The sequence below is a fragment of the Patiria miniata genome, unplaced genomic scaffold (assembly GCF_015706575.1).
Source record: "Patiria miniata isolate m_02_andy unplaced genomic scaffold, ASM1570657v1 HiC_scaffold_9, whole genome shotgun sequence".
Lineage (NCBI taxonomy): Eukaryota > Metazoa > Echinodermata > Asteroidea > Valvatida > Asterinidae > Patiria > Patiria miniata.
Genome location: NW_024037076.1, coordinates 8,207,145 through 8,231,253, shown reverse-complemented (window position 1 = coordinate 8,231,253; position 24,109 = coordinate 8,207,145). Strand labels below are relative to the sequence as shown.

Here is a 24,109-nt window from a genome sequence, read left to right as displayed (position 1 = left end):
GAGGGTGATCTGATTTTGCTTTAATTTCCCCGTGTCGACTATTCGTTTCCCACCCAGCGTGGACCCACCTTGAAGCAGTTTGCCCCGTATCCAATCCAGCCAGCGTTGCAGTCAGTGTCGGTGGGCTGGGTCGGAGGGTTTGCGGTTGGCGGCGTACTTGTTGGCCAGCCTGCCCGGGCTTTTTCACAGATGTAACGGTAGGAATTGCTGCATAATCGGTCGGTCCAGTAGCCGGCATTGGGACCCGAGTTAATTGTCACACAATGGCCACTTCTATCATCTGTTTAAAAAGGGGGAAATATTCAGAGCAATGATAAACAAAGAGAAAACAATTTGGTCTTTTAACAGTGAAATTCCAGGGAGTTTGAAGTTTGATTTGACAAATTGGTAAGAATGACAAAATAGATATTAAAAGAACTAATAAGGGAAGATAATTATCCACACATTGACCACTCACGTCACATACAGACCTTTTGGGGCGAATCCCCGTCACTGAAATCACTATGGCTTGTATTGGGCCTGGATGCCGCTATAACGAACATCGCGGGATCCACAGAAACTGTTCGTAATAGCGATCGTTCGGTATAGTGATGTTAAATCTTGAATTGTGTTATTACTCAGTTATTTTCTTAGCTTTCTACCTACAGCAATGGGTGGCTTTCCTCTTTTATTCCTTGGGGAATTAATATCCCCATGTCGCTCTTCGCATGTTCGGTTGGTTTTGTACACAAAATCGGGAGCCAAAGACGATGCTCGGTGAAGCCGAATGTTCGGTATTGCGGTATTCACAATAGCGACGTTACACAAGTCAATGAAAACATTATCAAAAGCACAATTCACGATGAAAAATTCTAAGGCCTTGTTAAAGTTCTCTTGTAATAAACTCCCTTTTTTCCAGTTTGGAAGTTTGCTATTATAATGGATAGTGGACTTGAAGTTGACTTCTGACTTTGATTTGTGATAAACGTGACACAAGTTTCTTTGATGTTACTTAAGCCGTGTCCGAATTATTTTTGCTTGGACCAGCAGTAACACACGTCTTGGGAAAGAGGCTTCATCCAATTCCACATGGCGAATGTGTTATTGCACACATTCCGATGACATGCCTTTTAATATAGGAATGCACTGTTACCTGGCTGTCCACTGGCCCAATTGGTGTATGTGACCCAACTGCCGTCAATCCACTCATAGTATCCTGGGGTGGCACGATCACTCAGACCGATAAAGAAATCATCTCGATTCTGAAGACCAAGGGCACTGCTTATGAAGGCTAACTCATATCTGCAGAGAAAGAAAGGTACGGACATAGGCCGCACATCAAATAACTGGAAATAGGGGTGGGGGGGGGTATTCCATGTCATGCCATAGTTAAAGGGCCCATGTACTGTATTTTGTAATCATTCTCGTAAAAACACCTTTGTGTCCCAATTAACAGTAATTTCAATTTGCCGTTTTAGGGCAATTTTGGTGCCTTTTTGGTTTTATGCTTATACGTATTTATTTATTTATTTATTTATTTCTGATCTTTTACCAGGGTAGCCCGTTCACAAAATAATGTGGTCTTCCACGGGGCCCTGAGCATATAATTTAAAATTAATAAAACAAAACTAACAATTTAAAGGATTAAAAGTGTATAAAATTATCAAAACAAATAGGAAATAAGATCATATAAAACTATAACCGTTAAATAATAATCATTAAATAAAAGAAACATGAACGGGTTTAACATAAACAATATAAATGTGTATATGAAAACGACGATAGACAAAAGTGCAGATTAAGAAGTTTAATTTAAGAATAAGATCACAAAATAAGTCCTACTTGCAAATACAAACGAAAAACAAGTTAAAAAAAACTATTGTAAATAATAAAAACAGTAAAAATGAGTACATGCATCCCTAACATGCTAAAAACAAAAACAAAACACGCAAGCAAGCCAACAAACAAATAAACAAGCACCCAACCAACCAACCAAACAAACAAACAAACAAACAAACAGCCCTAACAACCCAACAAACAAACAAACAATCCAACAAACGCTTCCCCCCAAAAAAAAGAAGAAGAAGAAGAAGAAGAAGAAAATTGTAAGTGATAAAGACAATAAAATTGAGTACACTTAACATGCTAAAAAAAAGTACAATTAAAACAATAATTTGAAGCAACCTAAACGGTTAAAAAGTTAAGTTTCATTATTGACTTAAAAGAACCAATTGAGGCTGCTGAACGTGTTTCTTTATTTAAACTATTCCAGACAGTAGCCCCAGCAACAAAAGGACTATGCTTCAAGCATTCTGATTTATATTTAGGAATGAACAGGGTGTCCTCAGTTGCTTGTCTGGTGGAGTGATGGTGCATGTCAGATATTTTAATGAAATCTTCTGTCAGGTAGGTAGGGGCAAGATTGTTGGTACATTTGTACATGAGTACTGCTCGCAGGTAGTTAAATCGTTTTGGTAACGGCATCCAGCCTAGTGTATTAAATAATTCACTTGAAGGAGTATCGTACCCTTTACCTAGAATTAATCTGGCAGCACGTTTTGGAATTTGCATATTAATAAGTAAAAATGTGATTTAATTTCAGGCAGAAACCCCAATGTTACAGCTATTTCAGTACCAAAAGTTGCCCGAATTTCGGATATTCTGCCGTCTTTTCTTTTCTTTAATGATTTGTTGTTGCTTCAGTACACAACAGTAGGCCAATTAGCAAAGTTTTCTCACACAAGTTTGTTCCCCAGTAAAATTCATGTCATGGGCCCTATTATTAGAGGGATGTAGAGCATAATATGTTTAGCAAAATGGCTTAGGAAATAAAAAGTACATTATTATCAGCAAAAACAATGGCTAAGTCAGGGGTGGATCAGGGGGGGGGGGGTTCATCAGCAACAATTCTGAAATGTGGACAGTTTTTTTTTTCTCCGGACACTTGGCTTCCGAAAATCAATACGTGGGATTCAATCAATATCGTACAGAAATTTCAATGGGGGCGCTGTTCAAATCAGACAATTTTTTACAGTACATTACATAATAGTGTACATACCCACAAACCATGGTGGCTCTGTCCGTATTTTGTGCACAGGAATACACTATTTCCATTATATTTTGGGGGGCCAGAGCGGTGGAGGGTGTTAGTATTACTTTAAAGGAATTCCTATGAAATTTGGGTTTTTTCACAGAGTTGGGGGAGGGTTGACCAATATATTTGAACACAATCAATAACTGTCCACGCAAATCGTTGTGGATTTGAAGCATTGTGAATGGTTCGGCCGAAAGGAAAATGACAATTTAATTCTTAGCTGAGTAAACTTGCTCCTTTTCAAAAGTCACCGCAAAAAGAGCTTTTTTTTTATTACGTGGTATGAACGCTGCCACAAACAGAATGTAACAAAAACAAAGTTGAAAATTTATGTTTCCTACCCATCTTCTATGACGACAAGTTGAGCACCTCTGAAAGCACACTGGTTCCCAGCATCCACCCAATCAGTTTTGTCCTGATAGGCAGTGTAACAGCTACCCATCCATGCTACCCAACGCTGCAGGATACCAGTTTATGTAAAGTGTAACTGGATTGCTGATAAATAAATGTACTGCATGCAATGTTGCGTATACAGGGCGAGTAAAAAAATGAAAACCAAATGTCAATCCCAATTGTTTTTAAAGAAGTTTTACATAGTACTCTGTGATAGTTGGATCTGGGAAAAAAATATAAATGCTGGGTGAGTAAAAAAAAACCGAAACCAAAATGTCAGCACCATTGTTTTAATAAAGTTCTGCATGTAGCACTTTCAAAATCTAGGATATGAAAGTCCAATTAATAAGCTTTCTTTAAGTTAAAAAATCATTCAAATCACTAAAGACATGTACTTTTGCAGTCATGGAATTTTAGACACAAACACATTTTTTTTAACCTTGTCCACGGAACACATTAGGGGGAATGGATATTTCAGCAAAATATAAAACTATTCACATATCAACAACAACAAAAATCTGAACACTATCATAACCATGATAACTGGAACTTAAAAATTGCTGCTTCCAGCGTTATACTAACATGCTTTATGATGTTAAAAACTTGTAGTTACGCTCTGCCTTCTACTTGGCTACCCCTTTTGGGATTATTCTGATACCATTTTCAGAATACTACATGGTTTCCTTTTATATTGAAATATCATGTGATCCGTGGACAAGGTCAAAAACGGTAGTTGTGTTTAAAATTCCTTAACTGGAAAAGTACATTGGCATTTAGAATGATTTTGTGCACTAAAAGATGGCTTATTAATTGAACTTCCATACCTTAAATGTGGAAAGCGTTACGTGCAGAAACGATTCTCTAAAACAAATAGTGGGCACTATTTTGGGTTTCCATCACCAATTGGCTTAAAACAGATCAACAAGTTCAAAAATGAAGCCTGCAGGTATTTTTCTGCTCTCAATTTTGTTTCAGACTGAAATGAACATGATAGTAGACATATTACAACCAGATAACATTATATAATCGATGAGGCCAAAGTACTTACATTTGGGCATGACGTATTAACTGGAGGGGGAGGAGCCACGTCCATCGGCTTCCTGCACAGGGAACTCAAATAGTTCTCCCAACAGACATAATCATTCCAGTATCCCTGCAATGAGAAGATACAACGAATCATTTCATCTTTGTGTCGTACCTTCTAGAGACATTGCCATCAATTCACACGTTGAAATGGTAATGACACTATCAGTTTAGAAAGTCTCAGAGAAATTTTACAACACCCAAACATAAAGTAAATGAAACTGTCGATCAATTAGCATTTTTTTTGGTGGTATTGTAATTTTAGCATTTGAAATATCTCCAGCTAAACAGCCTAAATGCTGCAGGTAAATAAAGAAATATATATATATTGTTTGCAGCATATACCGGTGCAAAGTAAAGGAAATTACCATCCAAGGGCGGATCCGGAACACAATTTGAGGGGGGGGGGAACATTTTTAGTCCCCCAAAAAAGTGGGTCCAAAAATTATTATGGTGAGAGGTTCGGAGCCCGCTTGAGGGCCCCGAAACAAAATTTGGATTCTAGATGCTCTGTGGTGCGATCTGAGGCAATTTCTGACCACTTTCACCAATTTGTTTTTGGAACAGATGGTCACTTATAAAAAAATAATTGGGTTCTTTTTTTGGGGGGGGGCATGGCCCGTTGCCCCTGTTGATCCGCCCTTTTTACCACCTTAGAAAACCCATTGGAAGCTTTGGACACACCACATGCATGCAATAGTTTGTTCACGTAAGGCACGAAGTAAGCAACAAATTCTGTTCTAAATCCAAACCCGTTACATCTTCGCATCAGGCGCTTCTGGACCAATGCATACAAATGTCCCCCATGTCCCCCCTGTGCTTGTGCACAGAGTCTATACTCACAGAGTCAATGTTCATGGCAGTGCAGCCTTCCTCGTTTACATTATCCGGCTGGCCTGAGCTCCAGTGAGTGAAGGTAACTGGCTCGCCGTCAGACCACGCGAACAGTCCCTCTCTAGCCTGGTCCGTCAGGCCGATCCACAAACGATTTTCCGAAGGTGCTTCTGTTTGAAGACAGGTAAAAAAAGATTCAGGCAAAAGTGCCCGTTATCTATATTTTTGGCATTTCAGTTACATCACTTGGTGCTCAGTCATCCGTGACGGTAAAATGGAGTTCGTGGTGTCAAGAAAAACAAGACAAGGTTGTGTAAAAGAGGGTGGTTACCATTTTCCTAGATAATTATAGTCATACCCGAGAAATCAACAAAATAAGCTCGGTTTCCTTTTTTTAAACCCTGTAAAGTACATTTTGTGTTTACATAAAAGCAAATAATGTTTCAAATCTCTCAACCCAACACGTTTTACAATTCAAGTTTTTTCACTTCTTTCAAACATCGAGAATTTAGATCAGGTTTTTTTTGGGGGGGGAAACATTAAGGTAACTTGATTATGTTCTTGATTATATAAAAAAATAAGAATAGGTTTTCCGGCCATTTTAAAACATTTTCCATTCAAGTTCACCAACTTGACATTCAATTTTGTCCGAGAAAAATTGCACACGCTTTTAACAAAACCCAGTTACTTACCATTCCATTTCAAAGTTTGGTCATCCTCTTTCGTCATGGGGTCGGGAATATTAAAGAAACGTTATTTGAAAAATGTAATATTACGATTTACATCTTTATTTTTTCCCGGTATAATATTGTATACGGCGTTTCTTACGTCAGTTGGAAATTGCGCCATTAATAATGGTATAGTCAATGTGATCGAACAAACTTCGTTTTGATTATAGTCAATTATGAAATATTAACTGATTTATGACATAGACCTTGATTTAGTTTTTAATACAACCGTAGACCTGCCGAGCAGATGAAAATATCAAACTAAACCACTGAAAGTTGAAAAAACAGAGGATACAAAAAATCAAAAAGTTATGTGCTAGCCAAGCATTCAGGGGTCGGTCTGAGCCATAACAATGCCCCAGCCAACCCCTTAGTTCTCTTCTGGGCTCTCGGGTGTCCCGGCCAATACACACTTCCTTCCCTGTCCATCCATATAACCCTGGAGGGCCAGTCACCATGTAAAAGCAAAGAGCTAAGGGAGGAACAGGGCGGCACCCTAAGCCCTGATCCTCCGAGTGGACCACATGCCCTGAACCTGTACGAAGGCGCCAACCTGGAACTCACGGACAGTACCAGCCGCAGTGCTTACCGATTAAGCTAAGGTACAGTTGGTGATTCACGACGGGAAATAAAACATCTTATAATGAATGAATAGAATACGTGCGTTGAAAAGCAAAACGACACTGACGAGATTCGATCCCGGGCTCCGCGATTCGTGGACGACGGATCTAACCACTCGGCCATCAGGCTTCCATGGAATTCACTTAAAAAACAATTTGTCTTATAGGCTGAGAAACGTGGAACATTGTTGTATACATCTGTTTTGGCTCCATGGACGAACAAAGGTCGATATTTCGGGCAATTACAGGCCAACTGTTTTCATTTGTTTGGAAATTGTATAGACCTACGGCAGCCTCGTTAGTCGTAGGCACATACGTGTGCTAAACATACTTATCGTTACGAAACAATGATTGCTATTATTACTTAGGCTTTTTTGAAACAGGCATCAGTTGCGTCCTTAAAAAAGGAAACGATAATTTGTTTTACGGACGTTTGTACACCCTGTAAATCAGACCTCTATTCCGTTCGCTGTTCCCAACAGTCCTTCATCAGGATGTAAACAAACATTATTTTCCTGAAAAATAATGTGAACAGTACGTTCTCATCCTTAATTCTAAAAATAAAAAAAACCACTAAAATGTACACGAAAATAACAATACAGCAGGACACCGCATTATACCAGGGGCGCTGTTCATGACGTGCATCTTCATTATTTTTATGTATGATAATGCTTCGCTCGTAACCCCCGCCCTGCAAACAGGGCCTATGGCGATGGGCAGGGAAGGGCTGATGAGCTTCACAAGAATCTTGTAAAGGACATTCTGGGTAACTCATGACGTATATGTAAAGACGTATAGCTGCAGCCGTCTTAAAACTGAAAATACAAAATTGGAAATCAAAATCTTGTAAAAAAAACTTCCGATGATGAACACAGACGACCCGCCAAATGGGGCCGGCGACAAAAAAGTGTGTCGCGTCAGTGGGCTGGGATGAAGAGCGCCACCTACAGCCCGAGAGTGTCCATAAGTGTCCACTTTTAACAGTGTCCCTATATGGGTGCAATAAACTGTGCGCCACGAACTTGAGGGTTCCTACAAAATATGAGTGAACGCCGTGCACTGGAACTTGAGCTTGTATTTCTGTACAATTTGGATGAAATTGAGGCCCTGGAAGCGCTCTATTTTGCAATGGAGTGTAGGCACCGTTTTTCAAAATGGCGATGGGCTTCAGGTCTATTAGGGGTGATCCTATTCCGTTGGAAATTTCTTCAGAAGTCATCAGATTAACCCCAAAAAATGAGATGATAAAATAAGCTTAAATGTTGATGTGTCACAGTGTCTCGAACACCTTGGAGAGTAAACTGTATTTTTCCTGACTTTCTGAAATGGGAGCATTTATCATGGGGGTCACTGTTAAAAGCGGACACTTATGCACACTCTCGGACTGTACGTGGCGCTCTTCATCCCAGCCCACTGATGTGACACACTTTTTTTTTACAGGCCGATGTCGCCGGCCCCATTTGGCGGGACGTCTGTGTTCATCATCGGATGTTTTTTACAGGATTTTGATTTCCAATTTTGTATTTTCAGTTTTAAGGGGTGAGGGGCTTTGTATTCCTTTCGTTTTTCCTATTTCGCGAATTACTATATTTTGGGAAGGTTTACAACAAATAGAATTCGTCTCAGCTGTTGCCGAATGGCGGCATTCAGAGATCAAATTCGTCTCTTAAAATAAATCAATTAGATTTGTGGATAACAAGGTTCGTTGTAGACGAGACGAAACCGAATATTCCGGGACGAAAACGTGTGCTTGTTGTTTGAATTTTCTTGAACTGAATTTGAAATTGTCTGACAACAGACGAAATTTAAACATTCAAGCGCACCAATTCGATGCTGATGGGGAATGTGAATTTTAGAAACAGATCATTCTAATGATAAACATTTTAAAATACTCTCTAAATTCCAAAAAGTGAAATTAGGGACTAGACGTTTTAGAGTGAAAATCACTTTCATTTTCGATTGAAATAGTCTGAAAAAACAACCACTTCAGACGAAACTCTTTACGATTGAAGAAATTTCACTCTAAAACGTCTAGTCCTTAGTTTCCGACTGTACAGCGGGAGTGAATCTTCACTCGAATTGAGTGAATTTTCACTCTTTGGAATTTAGAGAGTAGCCGGGAAAACCTATAACCTATATATCCCGTGTCAAAACAGACGGACGGGGGAATTATGGAACATTACCCTCGTGCAGGTATCCTCGTATGAAGTTGTTGGTGTTCCTGTCCTTGATACTGACTAACTCTGCTCCCATGTCTCGACAGGAGGACTGAGCCTCCTGGAAGTTCTTCTGGGTGGTGTTGAAAGTATAGCAGTAACCATCGTAGCTGCGCCAGTTGGTTGGACAGTTGTAGCTGCTCGGTAATGGAGGAGGTGCAGTTGGGACTAAGACCGTCCAATCTGGAGGAGAAAAGTAATCACGTTTGAAAAGCAAGGAATATGGACTTTATTTACATCTTGCTTCTCATTGGTTGTTTTCATTTGCTGTCAACTTGACTGAGTGACTAGATGTAACGGGTGGAACGGGTAATGAATCAAAACCTTTGTTTTTAGTCAGGATCATTATTAACTTTTAAAAAAATGAAACTAGTTAGTCCACGGTAAATAGAAAAACTAGTCAATATCTTGAATCTGCAGTTTTCAGCGGAATTTCAACAGAATATGATGTTGGAAGATATTGTTGGGGACGGGGAATGAAGAAAGTGGCTTTTATACTTGCGCTTAAATTGGTTATTCGTGTTGTTTTCAGAAATATGTGAGTGATTTGCAGAATGAACATAGACCTAGTTTCACTTTCAATATTTAATATGCAATTCATTTTTGGTGCGGAGAGGTCCAATGCAAATTAACGTTGTTTGGATCGAAATATAGCCAGTCTATATAGCTCATTCCTCCGAATTGATTTAAAATATATAATTAAAAACTTGGCAAAGAAGCTTCTCAGATTTCTCGGACATTTTGAAACCTTGATCTTAACAAAACATTTCTTTCTTTCATTTGATCTGAACTCACCTCTCTCGTAGTAGTCATAGTGATTCCCTTCGTACGTGGTGACAAGCCCCCCTGCTGACGCAGCATCGTCGGAGCTCAGGTAGCAGGCTCGCTCTTCACGCCGGTAGTCGAAGGATCGACACGTGAATGAGTTCGCATTCATGCAGAGGTTCGCACAGTCTACGGGCCAGACGTTGTAGCGGAATCGGGTCACGTCGCTGTGGTCGGGGAGCTTGCGTTGGGTTGATGTGACAAAGTACTTGAAGATGTATGCTGTGAATAGCAAAAATAAGTACATGCACCCAATAAGTATGGTGTGTTTAACATTACAATGTGCCATCTGTAAGAAAAACATAATCCTTGAAGGATCTTGGCAGCCATTACGACCCTTTGCAGCATGCTTTGCTAGAACTGTGACGTTAGGATAGAATGAAACACAGGTTGAATGCTTTTACATGCAGATACAGGTAAGATATATAATTTAATGCCTCTGATTAGTGACTTTTGCACTGGTAAAATAAAGTATTAAAGTTTTTAAAATCTGTCCCAAGCACAATAGCCCAACAAGACGGCATTATTTTATCTCCGGTTTCGGTGGCACGAAACTACTGAGCATGTTTGTTTTCCCTATTCCCCTGGATGGGATGCCAGTTCATCGCAGGCTACACCCAATAGCCATTCATACTCCTTGGCGGAAAGAGTCAAATGTGGGTGAAGTGGCTTGCCCAAGGACACAACATAAGACCAGCAGCTGGATTCGAACCCCTGATCTTTTGATCATGAGTCATTATAAGCCGGATAGCCACAAGGCCACACTCCCCTATAAAAGTTTGACAATTTGGAGGATAGGGCTGGATAGCTCAGGTTCTGAGATGGTGTTCGGATGGTCGTAGGTTCAAACATGCACTCCATTTGATTATTTTGATTTTAAGCCTGATGTGAAGGCATATACTTCTTGTAAAAAAAAGTAAATCTCAATTTCCCTGAGACGTGGTGACATAATGCTTTTACATGCTTTTACATGTGTGGTATCTTTATTATGGGGCGGAGTGAGGGGCGACCAGTGGCGTAAATCTGAGCCAGCGAGTGGGGGGACCAAATCCAAAAATTGCCGTGGAAATTCGAAAAGGGGGAGGTGCGGGGGGGGGGGGGGCGGACACCACATTACACTAGGGGGCGCTCTTCAGGATATATAGATGTATATCAATATGTATACTCCTGCTTACATCAAAACGGCGCATTTTAAAAGCTATTGTACTTTGTTTCTTCACTTTTCAGTGCTATTGAACACTTTTTTGTTGTTGGGATGTTCAAAAAATACCTCGGTATCAGCATTTTTTTTCTCATCACGAAAAAGTGTAGGGGAGATGATTCAATAGCCCATCCCCCCGGTCAAAAGGGGGGATACATACCCTCATCCAAACCCCCTAGATTCAAGCCCTTGGGGCAACGTCCCCTCGTCCCAATGTGCGAACAAAGGGTGTTTTTCTTACCGTTTCTTTTACAGCTGTAGCCCAATGCCCGCTCGCATTCACGGTCTGCCCAGGTACCGTACAGACTGATGAAGGTACAGCAATGCTGGCCAAGGGGCGAGTTCCACATACCATTACTCGGCTCACCTGGAACAGGAAAAAAAGATGGTATCCAGAGTCCTGCAAATCCGCAGTCTGAGTTTCAAAGGCTTGTGAAAACAAAAGGTTTTTCCCTGATATTTCCCTGAGAAATTTCAAGAATTCCGTGAGAAATATTTTCACTCTAAAGAGGTTACTGGGAAGTCAAGAGGTGGTTGCAGCAAAGCAACTAATACGCTAAAACACTAACAGTGTTAAAAGTGCATACAATGCACTAAAATCAAACTCCATAGCCAGTCAGTCAACGGAGACAACTTGGACACAGGGCACAAGATGTACAAATGCCGAACAAGCGAAAACCTTTCCCTTCTTGTGTCAGTTTGAAATTCCCAGAGTTTTTTCTGGATTTCTTTCTTCCTTTTTTTGGACGGGGGGTATTTTTCTCAAATTCCCTGAGTTATCATTGACTTGAAAACTGGGAATTCACATTCAAGGTTTTCCCTACTTGCCATATACTGGCTGGAAACCCAACCAAACCAAGTTCATCACAAGACACTGCAGTGTTCCAAGGTTTGACACAAGTTAATCATATAGTTACATCAAAAGCTATTCAAATGAACTGTGACAAAGACATTAATCCCTTTGTAATGAGTACCGTGGTTATTAGAAAATTGCACTTTGCAATATACAACTGCACCTGCTTACTATTAAACATGAAGTACTGGAATAAAAACAATTAATCAAAACTCAAATAAGTTCTCAGCGTGAATGTTACTATACACAACTCATAAATTTGTGACTGCGCCAGGTCTTTACCACAAATTATGTGTCAAAAGTCAAGTTCCATTATATTCATAATAAGGGAGTAAATATGTGCTTGACCGGTTTTAAACACTATGTTTAAGACCGGTTGGAGTCTGGATGCTGATATTACCCTAGCCGATGTTGCGCATAACGCAGTTGTCCCGTGTAGTGTGAATTTAGGACTACGAAATACTGATTCAACGGTAGTATTGTACATGCCTAGTTGTGAGGATTGTGAACGTTCAATCAATAAAACGGGTAAAAGGCACCTGATTTCATAGGGGTCCAAGTTTCATGTGACGCTGCAAAAGTGCCAGCCGGTCTTTATCATCCGTTTAAAACCGGTCACGCGACTGGCTCTCGACCAATAGGAATGGGTAAACTGTCTTAGGTATGATTTATGAATCACTGATAATGGATAAATCGTGAAGCATCTGTACCTGAATCCCAATTGACGAACGCAAATGGTGACGTATCACTCCACTCCCATCCGCCTTCCCTCCCTAGGTCGTTACAACCCATCCAAGTATATAAAGCTCCTGAAAACTGAAGACGACCTGAAAGAGAAAAGCTCAGAAATAAGGGGGGAAGACATTTGATTGCAAGCGATTACCGATGGCTGAAATCCAGAGTTGAAATATGATGTAATATCGTACGAAATTGTCAAAAACGGTTGTGTCCGGAAATTTGGCACAAAAATGGGCTCTGTATCTCCAAAAAATCTTAAGTTAACATATTTTTATGAACATCTTTAAAGCTGATAAATTCCAATAAACCATTATTAGGCTCTGTCTACTTACATACCCAAGCAGAAGTTTGTCAGAAAATTTTGTTTTCTAATTTTTTGGCTCATTTTCAAAGGGTTCACCGTGCACTTCGAAATGAAATCGGTAAGCACGCCAAAATAAACGTCTCTGCTAACTTTGATAAACTCCCGATTTATGAACGGGTATGTTTATAGCTCGATTGAATATCATTTAGTGTGAAATTTTAGGTAAAACGTTTGCTCTAGCAAGGCGATAGAGGCGAAAACTTACAGTGCGCCACGTTAATAGGGGCTGCACCACGTCAGGGTACATTAACAATACTATAGTGACTTGTGGCCAGACTTGTGATCGGTCTAGATTACAACACTGCCCTCACTGTTTATAAACTGCTGGTCCTCCAGTCCCGTGATGCTGATGAGATCCCCGCCCTCCACACGGCACTGATAGAGGGCGTCCTGCCAGTTTTCGGAGCTGTCTGGCCGGAAGGTGTAGCATGTTTCAGAGGCGACGTCATACTCCCAACCCCAGCCACAACGCGACTCAAAGCCAGCTGCATCCAAGAAAATCAAATCTTGGTTCGTAATTATGATCAGTATGCTGTAAATAGATTAATGATTAAAAGTGACCTGTCATCAAACAATTAGGATTAGGTCGGCCTTTTTAAGAATTCAGATATTTGAATGTATGGATTCTGCTGTACAAGAGGTTTTTAATGGCTTTTAACAACGGGGTACTGATTTCAGTGACGGAAATACAGGGTGAGTCAGAACTTCAAAACGGTGATTCAGTTTAAAATTCCGTAACTTGAAAAGTACATGAGTGATGTGAATGGTTTTTGTACTAAAAAAAAGCTTATGAATTGGGCTTTTATATCCTAGATTTTAAAAGTGCTACATGCAGAACATCACTAAAACAATACAACCGACATTAGGCCAAAAAAAGTCTCCGGTTTCTGATATGGAGCTTCCCCAAAAAGTGGTGCGGCGACGCGGCTTTTTTTTGTTTTTGCCTGATTTTTTTGCTTCAAATGTCGGCTGATGACTGCAAATGGTGCCCGACTAAACTTAGTGCAAATATATGGGAGTCCAGAGAGGCCACATAAACCTTATTCTCGACCATAACCCAATCTAAAAACACGTTAAAATTGTGCAGCAGCAGGATTCCAGTCAAACCAGTGAGTTTGGCGATTTTGAGACATCATCTTTCATTGAAAAAAAAAAATTCATTTTGCCGACGCGCATGGCTACGGCGACGCGCGCGCATACCAGAAACCGGAGACTTTTTTTTTTTTGGCCTGATGGTTTTCTTTTTTTTTACTCACCCTGTATAGTCCACCTACAAAATCGAAGTTGTAAAATTAACTTTTGAGAAAATGTCATTTAACAATCCCGCTGTTGTCTTCCAGTGAATGAACAGTAAACTACTTAAATGTATTCACGTAGACTTCAAAATGATTGACTTTCATCTTCTAATTCCTCCGACTGCATTTACGAGATCTTAGTGTCGTACTTACGAGTTGGTGGAGGAGCAGGCGTGTGGACAGTTCCATCATCAACTGTATGATGAAAACAAAAGATCAAGTTAAGTACTCATTTAGACATTGAGTTGTCGTAGTACAAAAAATGCATGTGCAGGCTTAAGAACGGAATGTTGGTATGTCCATGATACAAGGAGTGTTATTTCAAGCTGTATCCCAAACTGTCTAAAACACATGTTCAATTTGAATCTTGAATTTTGTTTCAGCCGACATTTTCTTACTCTTCGGCTTTTTGCAGACATATCTGTGGTTCCTTGTACAGACTGCAGGCGTCCACATTCCAAGATCTCGCCCTTCTAGCACAGTCACGCAATCCCTTGACCAACCACCGGTCCCTGACATCCAGTTCTGGTAGTCAAACTGTCATGAAAGAGAAATGCAAAATGTTGGAAGTTTTGCAATATTTCCCCATGCACGCTGAGGGTAATACTCACGTAACGATTCTCAATACTTGAAAACAAAAGACTAAAAAAAAAAAAAAAAGTGTATTTTTGAAGTGTCAATTTTGATAAGTTATATATGCACACCACCCTAGAGTGTTATGGCCAATGGAATTGAGTTTTTAAAGATTGACGGTATAAAAGGGTTCGGGTAGATCTTTGGTTATATAACGGTTCCTTACTACTAAATGCTTTAAAAGGGGTGGGGGACACACAAGGGGCATTGGCAAGCCCACAACCTTACATCTTGCCAAAGTGTAAGTGGAACAAAATAGACTAAAAACAAATAGGAGGGCAAGGACTTACAGGCGTTCCATCTGTCCAGGTGAAGTTTCCTTCCACCACTCTGTCATTAAGTCCAATCCAAACAGAGCTTTGAATGACGCCAATTCGAGCTGAAATAAAATCAGACTTGTACGTGAATCCCACTGATGTTTCTGTGCCATTTGTATTATCAGTAACTTATGCTTAGTACGAAAATTAGCTCCGCGATATTTTTTGCTTGGTAGCCCATGAAACTGGGCCCTAGTCAGTGAGACCATGTCTAAATTACTTTTCTTCTTCCCTCTTCCTTTCCCCTTCCTTTGACAAAACTGACTAATAGGGAGTGCCCCCATTAGTCAGTTTTGTCGGCAAAATCATGGTGTTGTCGGTTAAAAAGGCAAATGGAGAATGGAGAATAAAGGGGAAAGGAAGAGGGAAAAAGAACAAATGGAGAATGCCAATAATGAAACACCGCTGCTCAAAACCTCACTAAGCTAAATCCGGTTCTGAAACCCATGGCAAAAGATTGCATATTATGTCATGTCGGCACGAGCCGTCGCGCGAGGTCGCTTCATTATGCGGCGGTTGACAGCTAGGCCTATAGCTGTGCAAAACACAAGCACGTGCTCGCTTGCAGACATGCAGTTACGAATTGAGCAGATTCTCAGTGACGACTCAAAATCATGGATCGAGCTAAAGAATCTCGAAGAGAGTCAAGCTACAGTTTTGATGTGATCTTTGCGCGTTATAAATCAACTTTGATGACCTATCCCCATCTCGCTAAATACGAGCACATTTCATTCAAAAAGTCAGGGGAAAGTGGCCAGGAAATGCCTCAGATTGCATCAAAGAGCATCTAGAATCCAAAAACCTTAGCCGAGCATTTTGGATGTGGCCTATATAATATCAAGAGCAACATAAACAAAAGTTTATCAGCGGTTTTCAAAATGATATTTGGTTATTATTACATTCTTACTTGAAAAGAATGACTGTTCCCTGTCACTGTGTATACTGGCCAGCTGGCTTGCATTGTTGAGACAGGCAATGTTCGCATCATTCCAAGTCTTAGCTTCAGAGCTGAACTCGTAACAGAAGTTGCCATGGAGGGCCCAACCAGGCTCACATTTGCCCGTTTCTGAACAAAATAAACGAAAAATGATAATAGGCAAATCTGCGACATCCTTTTCATTATGAATAAAGTACATTGAGTAGATGAGTTATTGCTTGTAGTGAGTTGGGTTTGTTTTTAAAGCTGCAACTCGTTATGGTAAAAAGGAACATTTTTAAATGTGTTTTTTTTTCTATTTTATAACTCACCCATTTCTGGCGGCACAGGTTTTACAGGAACTCCTGTAAGTGTAATAGGAAAAAAAGAGTTCGCAGAGTTATACAAAAATATTAGGAACATGTCAAATGTTCACTTTGGCAAAAAAGTATCAGATCTGATTTTAGAAAGAAAAAAAGCACGCAAAGAGAAAATTAAAGTACCTGCATGTATCTCACAGATGTAAGCCCCAAGCTCAAAACAGTCACCAGCCAGCCACTGGGCAGCCAAATTGCCTGGAACAAAATGTTGGTACCAAGATACAAATAGAGATAAACAAGTTTTTACTAAAGACATATAAAAGGATCATTTGCAATTCATGCATTCACTTTGTTTGTTTCAAGAAATACCACAAACCAAAATTCAAAGAAGACTGTTACCTGTTGGAATTCCAGCTCCGTGGATATTACATTTTTTCCGAGAAAACAGTGAAAAACCTCTGCAAAACCGGCACCTTTTTGATCACAAAACGTGTTTTTGTCAATAGACTTTATTTACAATTATCAGTCAACTGACTGATCGTGGATATCACTTACATTTCTTGATTTCTTCTACAAGACAGCAAGCCAGACAGAATAATTTCAAAGGGTTTTTCTTACAACAAGTGCCATCTTTAATCCAAGTAAGCTTTTTGACAACAGTTCTGGTTTAGTTTTGGGATAAATGCAAACGATTTTGTGTGCTTCTAAATTGCACTGATTGCTCATTATCGGTCCATGGTTTTTACATTGTTTTCTGAAAACTCCATTGAGTAAATGAAGAAAGTTCAAATGCTATTTCAAGAATCATTTCAGTTTCTCATCGGTTCCTGAAATAGTCTTGGTGAGAAATGATGTGATGTACAAACCTGTATAGATATATCCACAGTCGGTATGGTTTGTGTTGATTGGTTGTGAAGGAGCCCAGTTTTGGTAGGTTGTGGGTCCGTCATTGACCCATTCAAATACCCCGTCTGTTTCTTGATCTGTTTATTAAAGAAATAAACAGGCGAGGGCGTTAGACGTGGAGATGGGACGTTCACTGAAAGACATTCTGAGCACAAACTTTGACCAAAACCTTGATTTTCCTTTAACAAATGCAAAGTTACTTTGCTTGAAATTTAAAACAGATATGCACGTAATGTGTCACTTTTATTGTACTTTCTTAGTATACATTCAAAATGATTGCAGTTTATCCAAAATAGGATTACAATTACGTCTTTTTTTCAATTGCTGATTGATGGTACTGACTGTAAATATTAAATGCTGAAAAAGAAACGTCCATTCAACTATAAAGACTGACCTGAAATGCCGATGAAGAGCGTTGAGATGCCCAAGTCGATCAGATCTGGGAGGAAGCTTTGAATGAGGTCTGTTTCAAATGATCTTAAAAAACAAAAAAACATAAAGATCAAAATTTAGAGACTTCAAATACCTCAGGATGTTTGCATCAGAAGTAAAATCAATACTTTTTGGACAGAAAACGTTTGCTGCTTTAAGTATAGTGCGTGGATTAAATAAAGAAAAGTATTGCATGATTAATTAATTATAACGGGTCAAAGAAACAAAGATATTAGAGACAAAGTGAGATGTACTGTCATTCGACAGCTAACAAATGTCAACATAAAGATCAAAGAGTCAAAGTGGAGATGGACTGGGCACTTGGCTCGCAGAAATAACAACAGATGGACAAAAAAATAACAGAATGGCAACCTATGACAGGAAAAAAAGAAGAGGCAAGCAAAACAAGATGGAGAGATGACCTCACAACTTTCATGGGTACGACAATCATTAAGCAGAAGACAGGTCAACTTGGAACGATCATGAGGGCTACATCCGACATTTCATAGGCATAGCCTAGGCAAGGCAAAGCAATGGGGGGACTACCAGCTTCGGCGCCTCCAAGCTCCTGCCTCTGCCCGTCTTGCTCTTGACGCTTCCGTCAAGTTGCACCTGAGGTATCGGCCTCCAACTTGGACGAGGCCTCGTGGTTTTCCTCGGCTTACTTGGCTTAAACAGGCAGCGGATGCTGTTCAGCTGTCGCCAATCGAGTGCCGGTCTCTTCCCCTTGACCGGGGAGGTTGGAGGTCACGACGAACAGTTGATGGTCAGGTACAGCAGTAGTAGCAGTACTACTACCGACTTGGAAAATTCTTAAAGCTGAGGGGGCTGTGGCTTTGAATTCTCATAATTCTTAAAGAGAGAAAGCAAGCTCTTACTCCTGTATTGTCACCAGATATCCATCCTGGGCCTCGCAGTAATGCTTGGCATCCGTCCAGGTCTTGCGTACGTTAAAGTTGACTTGGTAACAGTGACCATTCACAGCATGCCACCCCGGTGCACAGGTACCTGTAGAAAACAATGTTCGCAACACAGGGGCGGATCAAAGTGGATGGTTGTGCGAGGAGGAGGGTGGGGGGGGGGGCTAGCCACCTCCACCACCAACCAACACACAATGACCAATGTTAATTACAGGTTTAGTAAAAATAAACGAAACCCAAACCCCAAAAATAATACATTTCATATTAAAAAAAAAAAGTTGCACCACTTGATAAATAATAATGACTGAAAAGTCAATTTCATAAGCTACTTTTAAATGAATATCACCAATTAAACGCAACGACCCTAAAACCTGTCTCGTCCAAGAAAAGCAGTATATATGTTCACATAAATGTATACGTTTACAAGCCCTTTGCACGATGGTATCATTAATTGTCATCAGTCGACCAACTGTGCTGCAATTGTGGCTCATTATGAACATTTTAATGATTCATTTTCACACTTTTATCATCAATACGAAACAGGAAGACTCCAGCAGAATAGGCAGACAATCAAACATACACAAACACGCTACCAACCTTCAGATACTGCACATAATGGATACTTCCAGTCCCATCGACATCTCTGGATGCGCCATAGGCCGTCGCCCATAACTGATCCACAATCGCCACCAGAATTGAAGTAGCTGAAATGAGAATTGGTAAAAATCAATTGGCATCAATGAATTCAACAAAATCTCTGGTTGCACTCCTAAGTGACTCGCTGTAAAAAGGGACAACATTAAGCCCGAAAGTGGGTCAAAGTTTCAAAAGGAACTGCCCTTTGCTCCATGCAAGGAGCAAACGGCATCAGTTTCTGTCCGTTTGTTATTCTTACGCGTTGTTCGGTTCATTGTCATCCCAGTTGGTGTAGCTTGCAGTGTAGGTAGACCCATCAGACCACGTGTAGTTCCCGACAGTGCGGTTCTAAGGATGGATTCAGAAGGAAAAAAAAGAGATAAAAGGTGCTCTCTTTAATTTGTTTATTATCATCAAATGCAGGAAAAAAGCGAATGTAGCCTGTGTATGTTGTTCCGACGTATGGAGACTTCAGACCATACCTAAACATCAGTTTCATCTCACACTTTAGGATCAAGTTTATTGACTTAAGTTATTTCATGCTAATGAAAACATCTAATAAAATAATCCATAGTGAAAGCCTTGAATCTTTGCCTTTTGTTTGGAGATGAAGCATTTACAGAATAACAGTCCTACAGTCACAGTCAAAGCCGTGGCCAGAGACAGAGCATGTAGCCAGAATGTGAGGTCACATTTTGAGAAATTGCTCATTATGACCAAACTGTGCAAAACAATGTGAGCCTTTTAATTTGCTTTCTACATACAGACATTCATAATACACGTGTAACGTCAGTTTATCCTCTTGCATCTCTACTGGTTGCTATAAAGGCACGTATACTGCACACTTATTACTCCACGCAAAGTTAGTAACCTACCACATCGGTGAGCCCGATCCATACGTCTGTAGCATGCGTAGCCTGAATGTTGGTGATAAATGCCACATCATCCTGGCTAGTGGCTGAGGCCAGGTGACCTCCTGGATATGAAGCACATAGACTTTCTGCATCTTGCCAATTTCTCCGATATCTCAACCTCTTGTAGCATTTGTTGTTGTGGCTTCGCCAGCCGTTGCCGACATCACACTTTGGTAAAACACCTGGCATATAGAGGCAAACATGAAACTCCATCTTTGTCCTGAAGTGCTCACTATAGGTTAAGGAAAAAGTTGTGTCACAGTTGTCCAAAAATATCCCACCCTTTCTCTCCAAAAAGTTGTTGCTGTTGGACTGCTGCCGTAACTTTATACATCGGTTATCCCTACATGGTACTTTACAGTGATTGTGGCAATTAACACAACTTCCTTTTTTCTTTTTCTTTTATTAAACAGCAGAAAGCACTAGCTCGATTTTTGATTGCGTCAACGAAAGACACATAGACCTACTCTTGACTTATTGGAGTAGGAAGAGACACATGAGATTCTGATCACTCCCGTTTAGAACTACCTGGATAACAGCCAGACAGAAAGATGTTTACTGGTGAACGGATATACTCCAGTTGATCTGGGACCTACATACTAAATAGTAATCTCATGAAACAGTTTGACGCATAACAACACCACGAATGACTTACCGATTTCACGTTGACATATGTAGGAATTTCTAGACCCGCATCCGTAATCGTACCAAAGACTAGATCCGGAATTAAGAGCTACGCAATCTACAACCCAGATAGACGGAGGGGCTGGCCGACCTGGAGCCCAGTTCCTGCAGAATGTCAATGTATAAAAGCCATTATTACATTGTTGTTCATATACACTGCAAAAACTGTAGTGTTAATTTAACACCATTCGGTATCTATATAGGACAACACCAGTAAAATTTAACACCAGATGGTCCTATATAGATACCAACAGTGTAAATTTAACACTGCAGTTTTTGCAGTGTTTGAGTCAGGAGTGTACTGGGAAGGGCAGAGAATGCCATGTGGATGGGTGGGGATTGCTGGAAGGGAGGTGGTATTTCGTGACCAGAATGTCCCTAATAAAACCTTCGTAGCCAGGTCTGGGGTTATCTTACTATTTCCAGAAGTATCTGAAAGTTTCCCAAAGCTTCCTTCAAGAAAAAACAACAAATACAAGAACATGTCAAATATCAAATTATAATCTCCAATGATAGCATACAATTTTGAATTGATCAATAAATAGTTGACAGTCACCTGTTGATGGGAAGAGTAACATGATGGTAAAATAGTAAAACGTCTTAACATAGTTATTATCATTTAAAAAAAGAACATGAACACTCTTCATTCCATTGCCAGCAATTGGGAATTTTTGAACCACCCCCCCCCCAACCCACAGAAAATGTACCAGTCAAATTTTGTATCTATTGATATTCTATCATACTTACGAGAACTGAGAGATATTTACTGACTCATCTACCCATACAAAGCCAGGAGTATCACTACGGGAGTGCAAGCCAATCCAATGCCGGGCAGCAACTCCAACCATCGTCTCATTTAGGAAGTCCTGTCAAGGTTCGAAAAATTCATTTTGTAAATCGTTCAAAAGAATGTATAACTTTACCTCCCTCCCCCCCCCCCCCATTTATTTTAGAATTTAAAGTGCCCCCACTATTTGTAGCTGAACCAAACTTTTTTCACAGAAGGAAAAACAAATTCAAATTCCATAGATTTACATCATTTAAAAAAACATATAAAACATATCAAATAATAAAAACATCAACAATTATAATATAATACTAATTTACTCTCCTTTGGTTCAAAACATTGTTTTAACCATGATTATGCACAAATACTTTGTTTTTTGGCGGTGTTTTTTTTTGGGGGGGGGGGGCACTTCAACTTGTGTGTGAATTAACGAGAATCTTACGGCTGTTTCTTGATCGGGTATGACGACCAAATCTCCTCCTTTGCTGTGACAATCCAGACGTGCATTTGACCACGAAGCAGACCCAGAAACAATCTGGTAACACAGACCGCCATATTGTATCCAGCCGACTCCACAGCTATCGCCATCACTGGCAGAAACTACTGGAGATATGAAAGAAAAATGTACAGTATTTTCAGAGTCGTAAGTTAGAATAAAACTACATTACGACTCCTGGGACTTTAATAAACAGAAGCCATATATCTGTACAATTTATTTATTTGAAAATTGAAGATACAGACGTGTGGATCGACTGTGTGAAAGATCTGAGCAGCTAAAATAGGGCGTGGCAGGCACCCTCCCTCCTAATGCCTGGAGCTGGCGATAGGGTTGGGGTTTGGTGAGTGTGCATGTCAGCACTGATGGATGACGGGTGGGGTGGGGAGTACCCCCAACCAATATGAATACAAATATCTCTGTTTTAATTTTGATGTAATTTAAATTTAATGCAGAAATCAGAGAACTTTGGGCAATAACTTGAAGTGGAAAACACGATGGGAAATGTCCGATTATATTTGGAAATATTGGTTTAATTCAAGACAATGTTAAGAATGTAGTTCAACTCGTTTGCACCCAGAATTACATTTGTGGTATACTTGACTAGTTTAGTAATATTTGCAAGTGGGGTGGGGTCAACATGTCACTATATCATTTCCCGTCTTTTCTAATTTCTTTTCAGTGTTTGTGAAAGACTGTAAAGGGTGTTTATATACTCAAACTCCCATCGTTTTCTTAAATCAACCTTTATTAAAATTACCCTTAAAGTTCACACGTAGAGGTGTTATATTAACAGGGTAAGCATGCATTCCGCATCACATCGTATCTATGTTACTCGGGTGTTTTTAATCTCATATCATGAAAAAAGAAATATAAGTACGTTACTCATAAGCATATGCAGCTAATAATTTTGTTATGTATTTAAATCTAGCTCGAAGATATGTCACTGACGTCATGTATCATTAACAAAGAGTAATCAATGATTTTGTTTTTGGTAAATGATTTGCTGAACGTGAAAAGTAACCTTTGATTCTCGAGTGCAGAATCTAACTTATTTAATTATGGCCTCAGTCACTGCGCTAACCGACGACCGCTTTCGAGGTCACCTACACGCCCAGTTTGATAATACGACGAATTGCAACTTTAAGTGTTGGGCAAAGTTGAGTTTTATGTCAACACAAGTCGGGTAAAAAGTCAACTTCAGTACTGAAGGGAGCCTGGCATTGTCACTATCACAACACACAATACGTCGGATATATTTGTCATTCTTGCCGTGCCAGGTACGGATAATACAAGCTTATCTACGAACTAACCTTTTGCTAATAGATTTCATAATATTTGGTCAAAACTGGCAAATAAAAAGTCGTGCATGAAAGATCCTCATCCCTGAAAACTTGACCAGAAAAACATCAAAGCAAATGCAACAATAGAGCAGCTACAAAAACACGAGTAGAGGACAGTAATAATTTTCAAAGCCAACGATCACACAAATTAAGGGCATTATCACCCTGCTACTATATGGAGCATTATTCATAAATCTGTGCATGATTCATGACGATTGACAATTATCTTGATTGCAGTTTAAGTATTTTGAGAAATCCCCCATGAAGTATGAGTTGTATGTGGAAAAGGACGACCATAGTTCCTTTTATACAACGCCTGAATAAATCCCTTTCATCTGATTGGTATCTCGTTGATCACATGTCGTTGAATTATTCGTCCCAACCCACGGCCAAGCCACACCCCCAATATAGAAGTTCTATTTCACGGTAAATTGCACGGTCACGCGATTGGTGGCTCTGACCAATCAGATGACGAGGATTTATTCAGGCGTTGTATAAAACAAATAACGAATGTTTCACATTCGTGCAATCTCCACATAACATTCATTATTTGTATACTGTAGCCACACGTAGAGTAATACA

At 39.9% G+C, this 24,109-nt stretch overlaps 2 protein-coding genes across 2 annotated transcripts in view; both read right to left on the bottom strand.

Moving 5' to 3' along the window:
• LOC119720798 (macrophage mannose receptor 1-like) overlaps positions 1-14,679 on the bottom strand; it is a 43,672-nt gene extending 28,993 nt beyond the window's left edge. Inside the window, exons 1-12 of the mRNA XM_038190644.1 lie at positions 14,622-14,679; positions 14,377-14,418; positions 13,240-13,413; positions 12,537-12,653; positions 11,215-11,340; positions 9,743-9,994; positions 8,915-9,130; positions 5,393-5,553; positions 4,515-4,619; positions 3,415-3,530; positions 1,133-1,281; positions 69-280 (exon numbers count right to left, since the gene is read on the bottom strand). Of these exons, the coding sequence (XP_038046572.1) occupies positions 69-280; positions 1,133-1,281; positions 3,415-3,530; positions 4,515-4,619; positions 5,393-5,553; positions 8,915-9,130; positions 9,743-9,994; positions 11,215-11,340; positions 12,537-12,653; positions 13,240-13,413; positions 14,377-14,418; positions 14,622-14,679 (1,728 nt within the window). The remainder of the gene's footprint in view (positions 1-68; positions 281-1,132; positions 1,282-3,414; positions 3,531-4,514; positions 4,620-5,392; positions 5,554-8,914; positions 9,131-9,742; positions 9,995-11,214; positions 11,341-12,536; positions 12,654-13,239; positions 13,414-14,376; positions 14,419-14,621) is intronic.
• A 76-nt stretch (positions 14,680-14,755) lies between these two features.
• LOC119720395 (macrophage mannose receptor 1-like) lies at positions 14,756-22,276 on the bottom strand. The gene is made up of 12 exons (XM_038190060.1): positions 22,131-22,276; positions 20,873-21,006; positions 20,179-20,399; positions 19,563-19,651; positions 19,265-19,371; positions 18,626-18,755; positions 17,710-17,792; positions 17,276-17,392; positions 16,593-16,664; positions 16,422-16,454; positions 16,081-16,239; positions 14,756-14,760 (listed from the first exon to the last, which is right to left on the bottom strand). Exons 1-12 carry the CDS (start codon positions 22,274-22,276, stop codon positions 14,756-14,758), a joined length of 1,296 nt encoding a protein of 431 aa, XP_038045988.1.
• Between the last annotated feature and the right edge of the window lie 1,833 nt (positions 22,277-24,109).